Raw genomic sequence first — 10,463 nt, 5'->3', positions numbered from 1 at the left:
AACTACCACATATGGTGTCTTCATAAGGTGTTACAATTAACAGCATGAGTTACTGCCTCACAGTCTCGGGCCTGCACCAACCAGTCTGCTGTTTATATCTAGGAATGTCCAGACCCATATAACACTGACCTTTTCTATTTGACATTTGTGTCATCCTCTCTCACTACTAACAGATACTTTCTTGAGATATGGTGGAAATGTCACAGGACCTCAGTAACATTGGAAATCCCAAAATTGAGTTTCTTGCGTTCAGTTGGATGTTTATGATTTGGAGAATTTGTCTTAAGGTGTACCAGAGCTTCCAAGAGTGGGATGTATGTAGTAGGAAATTCTTGCAGTTTTCATTTGGCACAGACAATTTACAGACATTCTCTGTGTAAAAATGTTTTTTATTGTGATCAACAATGTCTGTTCTTAAAAAAAAACTCTCGAGTATAATCATAATTACATTCTTTTGGCAAATGAATGCGAGCTTGATCGTCTAAAACACAAAATGAGAGAAGTCAGAAACACACAAACACACAGCAAAATGTCAGTACGTTCATAGTGAATGATCCTGATCCATAAATGAAATGACATTCATGTACTGACCACATATTTGTCAGGAGAATTCACAAGTGCAGAATTATGAATCACACAATCACACTGGAAGTCTTCTCTTCTTTCTTGAACTGCACTGTTATTTGTCCCCATGGAGTTACACTGGCACATGAAAAGAAATCAGTAACTTCCCACCAGCAATGAGGCTGTAACGTCTGGACTGGTCACAATTTAATATCACTTATATACCGCTAGGTCTTACAATGTCAAGATAACAAGAACAAATACGCCAGCATCACTATTGCACATTGCTATCCCTTGTAAACCTGGCGAACTTTAAGTTCCTTTCTACACGGCGTCACTTAACTGACCTTTACTGATGTTACCTTCAGTGAAAAACACCTCTAACCAGTTTCAGAAGTGATTAACAGCAGTTCGAGTACAACATGCATTCCCTCATTGGTCTGTGGTAAAATCTGACATTAAAAGGCACTAAATGAAATGGCATAACCAACATGAACTTTCACACTCGCATAATTGTGTCACCCTTAATGGTCTAATAATGTTTCACTATTGCTCACAAATATATAGCCTCAAAGCCAACACAACTTCCAGTGCTGGACTTCCTCCATCACTTAGGACTGCAAAATAACGCGTCTAGGTGCAGACCCTCCTCTTGTCGTCAAATAGTTTACGGACAGTGTAGACCTGGGAACAAAGACAGCAGGAAATCAGATACTATGTAACTGACTTAAATATGGAGTAGGTACTTGTGAGGTGCGGGTGAGTGGGGCCTATATCATCTTCTTACCTGGGTAAGGGCCACACACAGCATCACCAGCACACTGGCACACGACCAGAATGAGACTCTCCAGAGGTTATCTTCTAGGAGGTTGCGGTCCCGCGCTTCAAAAGCTCGCAGCACCGTCTGCATCTGCCGGCTGCGCTCCAGGCGTCTGTGCAGAGAGTCCATGGACTCCTGAGGCGATCGAGGGATCGAGGGACGGGGTGAGAATCAGGGAGAACAACAAGGAGCAAATATGTAGAGACTTGAAACAGAGATGGTACCTTGACTTAAAATGTATGTATACATTACATTACATGCTCCTTTCCTGACTGTTGCTGTAATGTTCAGTTTAAGCTGAAAATTGTCACAAAGGTGGACGTTCAACTGTATGATCATTTTGGAGGACGTGGTTTGTAGCTCTGTAAAACTAGGTTGACTTAAATGTACCATAACCTTATTATGCTAGGATTTGGTGCAGGGCTCTTGTACTACAATGCTAATGAACCCAACTGAGTCTGTTGTCTGTTGACAAACGTGACACACTGAGCAGCTTTGTCATCTGAATCTGAAAGCACACATAAGTCATCCGCCCCTATACACAGACAGATTTTCCTTGATTTAGTCTTGATTTCCACGCCCAGCCGCACATTATCATTATTTCTCTGTGAGATTTATGAAAGCGTGACGACATGGTAACATTATTCTCAAGTAGGCCGACTGTAAATAAACCTAATAATAAATTCCTTCTGATAAAATGCAAACGTCAGCGGGTATGTCCTCAATACCCGGAGCACAGTCTGTCATCTCTAATCCCTTCAAACTAATTTTGTGATTAGCTGATGAAAAGTCACACGCGTGTTCTCTGTGCCGTCTCTGACTTTACGTCCAGGTCACGTAACCACTGTGGTTTAGTTACGCAAGTTTGAGCTTCAGAGTAGGTGCTGTTTCCAGAAATTCTCAGAAATCAGGGGTCCTATGGCAGACGCACACTGGTTAACGGTTAACGCTGACGTTCCTCTATATTTTCCACATTATCAGCAAATCCCATTAAAATATCAAAAACAACACTGAGTTAGCCACAAACTTTCCCACTTCCTCAACCTGCTCGTTCCGATAGAAGACGAAAAGAAAAATGGCTCATGTGCGTAACATTTCCCGTTTAATACACACGAGTTAACTGTGTATTCGTTGGGATTTTTTTTTTTTTTTTTTTTTAGATCTCAAGTGTAGTGATACGTTTTTGCTAATGGTAGGGATTTACTAAAGGGTCCGATGACATAGTGAGCTAGGGTTCCTCTATTTCTATCATTTAAACCCAAGGCATGCCACTCACCCGGATGTCTTCCAACTTGTATTCAAGGAGGCTTCCATCAGGCTCCTCCAAACCTGCCCACTCATCGTCCCCACCCACATCTCCCCCTTGTCCCTCGATGATGATCTCAAAGAACACCATCTTCTCCGAAAAGCGACTGAAGCTGTTGTCAAAGCAGACTTCATAGTCTCCCTCCACCGTGGGCTCCACCCTGGGATAAGAGGAGGCAAAAAGCGCAAAAATAAGCAATCAAGAAAAACCGTGCGGGGTCGGCAATATCAAATGTGATCGAGGATTAAGGACACTGACACGTGGACTCCGTCGGAGCGGCGAGACTCAGCTACGAGCTGGATGCCTTGAGGGGAGATGATGGTGAAGTCTACATCCATACCAGCACCAGCTATCACCTGCAAGCACACACATAACATTCACACCGTGAGCATCAAGCTGACAGTCTTAAGGACAAAAAGAAACAGACACCTGCCAGTTCATTAGGTACACTAGCAAGAATATTATTTTGGCAACCTCATTTTAGGTTTCTACTAGACTAAATAACTGAAACGCTTTAGTAATTCTATCTACATCTTCCAAAATGTTCATCCAGTCCAATTGCCACCTTTCAGCTACTTTAATTGAACAATATAAGTAATGAAGGGGATGAGTGCAAGGCTGTTACACAGGAATGTTTTCACTAGTGTACCCAACGAACTTGCAAGTGAGTGTGTGTGAAGAGGCACCGCGAATCTCAACTAGTAGGTCAGCAGGACGCGAGACTGAGCCACTTTCAAGATTACGAACGTCTTTTGAGACGGAGCGTGTTTAAGCCGGGGCTTCTCCCACTAAACAAACAAACCCGTTGACTCATACAACTTCCCCCTACGAGATGTGCACCTGTTCAGGGCCTGTTCAAATGACATTTCAGCTACGCTTCCTTGTTTTGAGAGGTGAAACAGTTCACTGAACAATTACTCGACACAACACAATTCTGATGATTCATCAATCTTTTGCACCAAGTTTTTGTTTAAACAAAACATCTAGTCAGTTTAATACTTTTGTTTGTTGGACAATTTGTATATTAAATTAGACGTTTCCTCCAAAGTTACAGTGTGAATTACTACTGGATTAAATAAAAGCTGTAACTAGTACTTAAACGTATGCTTGTGTCCCCCCAACACTGTCCCGCTGTCCTTTAAAATGTCTCCTAGTTGGGACAACACCAGGAACTTATTTCAAGACTTGAACCTGCTGGAAGACCACATATAAATCAACCAGGATGTGAAACCATTGTGTGTGCGTGCGTGCGTGTGCGTGCGTGTGTGTGTTGTGCGTTGTGCAGCGTTTACACAGTGACTAATTCAAACTACGTCTGGAGTGCTATCTGGACAGTAATTTGCTAACAGTGATCTTTCTGCGTGAATCATTTTCATTCACTATTTCGGAAATCCGCTTTATATGCAAGCCTTGCACAAACGGTGGCAGAAAAAAAAACAACTTTAATTTGACGTTGTGGATTTTCACTGTTTCTGGAAATTATGCGCTACAGCCACAGCACACGGTTATCAAACCCCAACCGCCTCGCTGTTGACGCCAACTTCCTCGATATGAAGTTAATTCCCCCACAGATGCAGCTCGATGCAGGCTGAGAGGACATGTCCACACACTATCAACATGTCAGCTAATGTTAGCTAAGAAATACCGGCTCATAGCGGGTTCTTTTCACTGTGTGAGGTGGCGTCGCCGGTGCGATCCTCTAACGGATAACCGACTGTGAAGACCCTGGGTGGTTGTATTTGCTGACTACACTTTAGTTACCTGATATTCGACCTCCATCGTACCATTCTTTACTGCTGTTTGAAAGAAGCACTCGGCTCTTCCGGCTGGCAGCAGAAACGTGAACTCACTGTCCTGGTTCTGTCCGAAACCGCGCACAGACCCAACACACCAAAGAAAGAGTACGGCGAGGACAAGCCGCCGTCCTCCGCGACTCACTTCCCCCCGGAGAGCATCCATGGTGAAAGTATTCCCACACACACAGGGCTATCTAAGTTCAGCCATCTCCTTCTTTGCATCACCTCTTCCGCAGCAGAACTTTGCGACGTTGCGATTGGCTGGAGGCCCCGAGAACGAGGGCACCGCGGCGGACCAATCAGGGGAGGAAGAGTAGCAGTCCTCCTCCAATCAGTGCAGGGCAGAGGACCCCCGCTCCTCGGAGCAAAAGTTGCCGGCCTTGGGATGGGCTCCCCCCGGATGTATCATGGGGAGTCAGCAGCAGCGGTGACAACATTCAGTCTACGAGTGATAATCAACTGATTATCAAGTCAAAAGTAGCACTAGTTACTCAAAAGGCAGCTGCTATTTCCTGGGCTCAAAATAACCTGTCAAATTCAAAATAAAAGACAAATTAAAACTAAGTAAAACACCTTCATTTGGATGTAATCGTTCAATTCTAGATCTGGCATTTGAATGCTTGTGTCAATCAATCAAGTAGTGTTTTTGGATACTATCACACAAAACATAATACACGTACGACATAAAAGGCGTTTTATTGCTGTCCTTGTAAAAAGATTAAGACAATATAAGCTAATATTAGGCAGTATAATGAAAATATAAAGCAAACAAAGTCAATGTTGTCACGGCAGTATAACAGAAACGTAAGAAAAATCAATGCATGAACGAAATAACCAAGGTGATACAAATGTATAAGGTAATATAGGAATCTGTCAGTCCAAGCACTAGGTCCGGCTGGCGTGCCGGAAGAAACTCCTCCTCATTCCTTCTGTGTTTGTCCTTCAAGGAGTGGAAACATTTGCCTGATGTCTCCGGAGCGAGGAGACTGTTGTTCTGGCTACCTTCTTGGCCTTGGTCCACCACCACTTGCCGTATATTGACTCCAGATCTGTCCAGATGGTACGCTCCACCCTCTACGCTCACATCACCCTCTGTTCAGACTGATATATACTAATATCCTGTATATATGTAGTAAAGACTATTGGGAATTTAATAAACATTATGATGAAGCTGACCTTGAATAATCCTTGAGATACAAAACATTCTGCATTTTAGCCAATCAGACATTTGTGCAATTTGTTTTGTCATAATTGTAATATGAATGCCTGGCCACAAACATGTTGTGTTTACAACAATGGGGCCCACTCATGTAGAACCAAACTAATTTTGTGCCTCTGAGGCTGTTGCTGGTGTGGCGACCTATCTCAAATACATTGGCGCAAGCTAATAGCGTGCACGCCATATTCATTATACACAGAATCGGGACATAACATTTCATTAATTCCCTAACATAATAATAACATCGACTATTTCTGTTGTTACTGGCTTGTATTTCCATCAACACGAGTAAATGAGGCACATGGTAATGGCAGTGAATAATGTGGATTTCAGAAATGATGAAACAATAACTAAATAAATAAATACACTAATAATCTGCACAGACAAATACTGACTAAATGTCTTCGAGTCAAATTTGAGCTACTTCAATATTTGCTGTTCCTGCCAACTCCTTCTAGTTGACGTCTAAATAAAACCCAATCATCATTAATTGCATTATTTGCAGTTGTGACCTTCCCCTTGGGACTTTTTATTGAATGGATCTACTCCAAAGAGAGTGATAGTGACAGCTCAGCTTCGCAGGCTGTGTTGGATAAGATAGCTTTAAGAATCCTGAATGAAATTTGTGTGCCAGAGGATGGCTGAGGAGCCAATTATAGTGCACAAAGCAAAAAAGTACACTCAGTACACTCTTGTTAACGGTAACAATTATAAGCATAATGTGTGAATAAAGAGTTTGAGTGGTAAAATGCAGGAACCAGCTCCTATTACAATATCACAACATGTTTACCTGATAAGATTCTGTGGAGCAAACCTTTCGTTCCACAATTCGCCCTTCGGGGTTTAGTATAATTTCCTTACCTGTAATTGCTTTCTGACAAATACCATTCAGTAAGTTGTGAGATAGTGACAGAAGTCAGTTTATTTTTTATTTAAGTTTATTTTTGTAACTCTGGTTTCCATTTTACAATGAAAGCTGGGTCATAACATATCCATTCATCATTATTTTTTTGTTTACTCCGCTACTTTTCCTGCTTTGGTCTGTCAAAACACAGGCGTAACTAACAGCTGTTAAAAACAGCCATACATGTTATTCTCAGCTATGGTCTCAATGTAAATGCTGGTTCACAGCGATGGCTCACTGGCACTCAATGAATTTATTATGGATCATAATTCCCTCCGATGCTGTTGCTGAGGTGCAAGGCCTCAACCTCATGGTGCTCAAAGAGCATCATCACTGGAGATTCACATAATGACATCATTGTGATATGAAGAAGTAACAATGACAATGGGAAGAAGAAAATCAAACTTTATGAAAATGGGAACTTAGAAAAAGAAATGATGAAACTTAATTAAAACTATGACGATTAAAACATAAAGGACATAATATTCTATATACAGTTTGTTTACGTGATCACAAGTAAAGCAGAATCCTGTCTGCAGAGTAATTAAAATCCACCAATTAGAACCTAAAAGGAACACGTCTGTAGCACAACAACAACAACAACAAAATTTCACAATGAAGAAGTGAGACAGCACACAGAAAAATCCAAGACAGATCCATTAAAGTTCATGTCCAGTCCTGTGGCTTTTTATGACATCAGGCCTGATTTAGACAGCTAGACAATTCCAATACTGACATCCTCTTTTGTGCTTTGTAGTTTCAGTTCAGTGATTTAGTGTTAGGGATCGTTTAGAGATGTGTTAGTCTTACGCACAGCAAAACTCGACATAAAAATATATGATAACATATTTATTTTGTATTTTTAAGCATTAATTAGGTTTGTTTCTTTAGCAAATGGCAAATATACCAAATCAGTCTAACAAGTTGTAATTCAAAAACCTAAACAAGAAAAAACAACATTACTGAAGCCACAATAACACACACTTCTGTTTAATAAGCCTAAGTATCCCCACCCCCCAATGCAGCAGGTCAAACAATGGCCAGCGGCGGTGACCTAAACATGCATCCAAAGTTACAAGAGATGTCAAACGCTCTCCTTAGCTGGGACTTTCCTGTGGAAAAGTAAAAAAAAATATTCTGTGGCAAAGCTGTGGTGTGGCATTTCAACGCCACAAAAAAAGTAAATGCTGTGCATGCAAGATGGATACACCACAGAGTGTAACATACCACAGGGTTTAAATAATCTCCATGAGATCATCTGGTTAATGACCGTATGTAAACCACAGATTAAGCGATAAATGCTTATTAAACATTCATCTCTTTAGACCGCTTATATTACTTTAAAATGAAATAACACTTACATAAAGGAATATTGAATGAAGAACTAATAATATCTTATACGGCTTATCTTTAAGTATCTGAGTTTAACAGGCAGTAAATTCATGACTACTAGTTCATTCTAGAAAATCATGCATGTTATACTATAAATACATATACTGTATTTTAGTAATGGAAATACCATATATTCATTTAGTAAATGAATAAAATCTTGGTGTTACCATCATGATAAGATATCAACAGCAGGTGTAGAGGTTGGCTGCTGAACGCACTGCCCAGGGCTGTTAGCGCTGTGAGGGGCGTGGGACTGGTTTTCCATCAGGGATGACAGGTTTGCCTTTCGCCTCCACAGGCTCCAGAGAGCCAGCCTTCTTCAAGAGTCTGTTCAGTCTCTTGATGTCTGCTGCTGAGATGCTGCTGCTCCAGCAAACCACTCCACAGTAGATGACTGAGAGAAGGACCTCAGGAATACTCCCTGCAGTCAGAAGAGCCTTAGTTTCCTTAGCAGGTAGAGTGTGCTCTAGCCTTTCTTATAAAGTGCCCTAGTGTGGTCAGTCGAGTCAAGTTTTCTGTGTTCTGGTGAACACCCAGGAAATTTTAAGTACATAGGTTAGTTACTACTAACTACTCGTAAACCTGCACTTAGTTTCGATATCAGACAGAGTCTTCCGCTGAGCACCTCTCATGTTGAATCAACTTCCAGTGTGGGTTTGGGAAAACGTCATCCTCTCTGGGTATATGTTCAGGCATAAAACTTTGATAAAGGTTAGACTTGAAGAAGCGGTGAAGCTGACAGTTTGGGGTGCCTCAGGTGGCCTTGAACTATTCATTAACTATGCTGGGGGACTTCTAATCATGTAACGAGCACCTTTGTTTTTTTCTATCACTGTCTGTGCATTCATGTACTGTTGGTATATAGCATATACAACTACACATGTGCTATACAATACATAGTCCCCCAGCACCTCATCAGTGTGAGTGAAGCTTCCCATCTGTGGCCTTGTTCAGTTGAGTTGAGTTCATTGCTTAAAATCATCTTTCGCTATCTCAGTTGTTGTGAATGATTCACCAAACTATTTGGTGAGTTGACTCATCTGTAATAAAACCACAACTGTTCTTGACCTAGTTTTATGGTCCTATCCTTTAGTAGTGACCAACACATGCTGAATTGAAGACAATCCTTTGTATTTTTAATGGATACACAAACAGAACTGCAACAAATATGTATTTTAACACATCCGACTCTCACCCTTGCTGTCACTTCCCCTGTCGTATGGGAAGAATAAAAATATATAAGCCCACCTACGTAAATGAATTGTGCAGTTGGTGTTTACTTGTGCTATCAACAACACAAGAAGAGGTTTATACTGTAGGTCTGCCTCCACAATAATGTTACAGCCAATAAGCAACAACCACAACAACTACTAGGGCCCACCACGACTGTAGGCTTCCGTTTGTCCTCCCTGCTTCTTTATCTTCACTGAACACAAAGTTCACACCACATTGTGTAGTGTGCGTGTACAATATATGTGTGTTGTTGGAGGTAGGAATTCATAGTGTGTGGGTAGCAAGTACTGTATGTCAGAGTTTCACCATGCGGAGTCTGTCATGTCAAACAGCCCCCTCCTACAACAAAATAAAAAAAGACACATCACAGAGATCTCACAAAACGAGGAATGAATCATCTTTTGCTGTTAGCTCCTTCAGCACATCTGACGCAGCAATTAAACAACAGGGAAGAGGAATTTCACAAAAGACATGTGATGAGAAATGGAAAGAGAAAATAAAAATAAGAAAAAAAAAAAACAATGTATAGCCAACATGGATTGCCTACACCTCTCTACTTCTGCTCAGCTGACCACATGCGCAAGTTGGGAGAATGTTGTAAGAAAGCAAAAACAATGAATCACTTGAGATGAAAACTATGAGTGAAAAAAGGAAGAGGACTAGAACGCTTGAAGTGAAGCAACTCTCACAAAGCACACTAACCGTAAATGTGAGTGGAAAAGATGAAAACATGAGATGTCGACTTCATACTCAATCAAAGCAGGTTGTTGCTGTGCAAATAACCACCACAGAGTTCTGCAACGGGACAGAAACCATAGATGTTGCTCAAACCTTGAGACGCGGGGTACATGTAAGAAAAGCCCGGCAGCGTGTTTGCAAATGTCAGGTCTGCCTTACTAAGGCAGAGATATGGGTGACAGTGTAAAGCTGTGGTTGCAACAGCGGGTAGTGGTGGTCAGCGTAGAACTGAATTTCACAGCTTGACCTCCGGTTCAGACACATTTACTGAGCTGAGGTTATGGTCACGCCACCTAGTAACACAGTTTGACTTTTGCGTGTTTCTCAGAAACCGACTAAAAACACTGAATAGCAACAGACAATGAAACAAGAAAGCAAAAGAGTTTTGACAGAGCATGAAACAAAAGGAGCGAGATTCAGAAGAGAGAGAAAAGGAAGTGTCGGCTTGGACGATAACTAGACTACACTCACAGGGAGTGTCCCACATGCTC

The 10,463-nt window shown here is 41.5% G+C and overlaps 1 protein-coding gene across 1 annotated transcript; it reads right to left on the bottom strand.

The window, feature by feature from the left end:
• Positions 1-368: 368 nt before the first annotated feature.
• Positions 369-4,742, bottom strand: tmed1b (transmembrane p24 trafficking protein 1b). The gene is made up of 5 exons (XM_047579547.1): positions 4,452-4,742; positions 2,949-3,046; positions 2,661-2,850; positions 1,352-1,519; positions 369-1,248 (listed from the first exon to the last, which is right to left on the bottom strand). Exons 1-5 carry the CDS (start codon positions 4,647-4,649, stop codon positions 1,198-1,200), a joined length of 705 nt encoding a protein of 234 aa, XP_047435503.1. The 5' UTR covers positions 4,650-4,742; the 3' UTR covers positions 369-1,197.
• Positions 4,743-10,463: the final 5,721 nt, after the last annotated feature.

This window comes from Mugil cephalus, chromosome 2, assembly GCF_022458985.1.
Source record: "Mugil cephalus isolate CIBA_MC_2020 chromosome 2, CIBA_Mcephalus_1.1, whole genome shotgun sequence".
Classification (NCBI taxonomy): Eukaryota; Metazoa; Chordata; class Actinopteri; order Mugiliformes; family Mugilidae; genus Mugil; species Mugil cephalus.
Note: the sequence above shows the minus strand (reverse complement) of the source record. Positions and strands in the feature narration are given on the sequence as shown.

Excerpts from the sequence above, each read along its gene's own strand:
- tmed1b (XM_047579547.1), bottom strand. The coding sequence starts at position 4,649 with ATGGATGCTCTCCGGGGGGAAGTGAGTCGCGGAGGACGGCGGCTTGTC. Across the intron at positions 2,851-2,948 it reads CGCTCCGACGGAGTCCACGT|GGTGGAGCCCACGGTGGAGG; the intron begins GTCAGTGTCCTT and ends CTCTTATCCCAG. Across the intron at positions 1,520-2,660 it reads ACAAGTTGGAAGACATCCGG|GAGTCCATGGACTCTCTGCA; the intron begins GTGAGTGGCATG and ends CGATCGCCTCAG.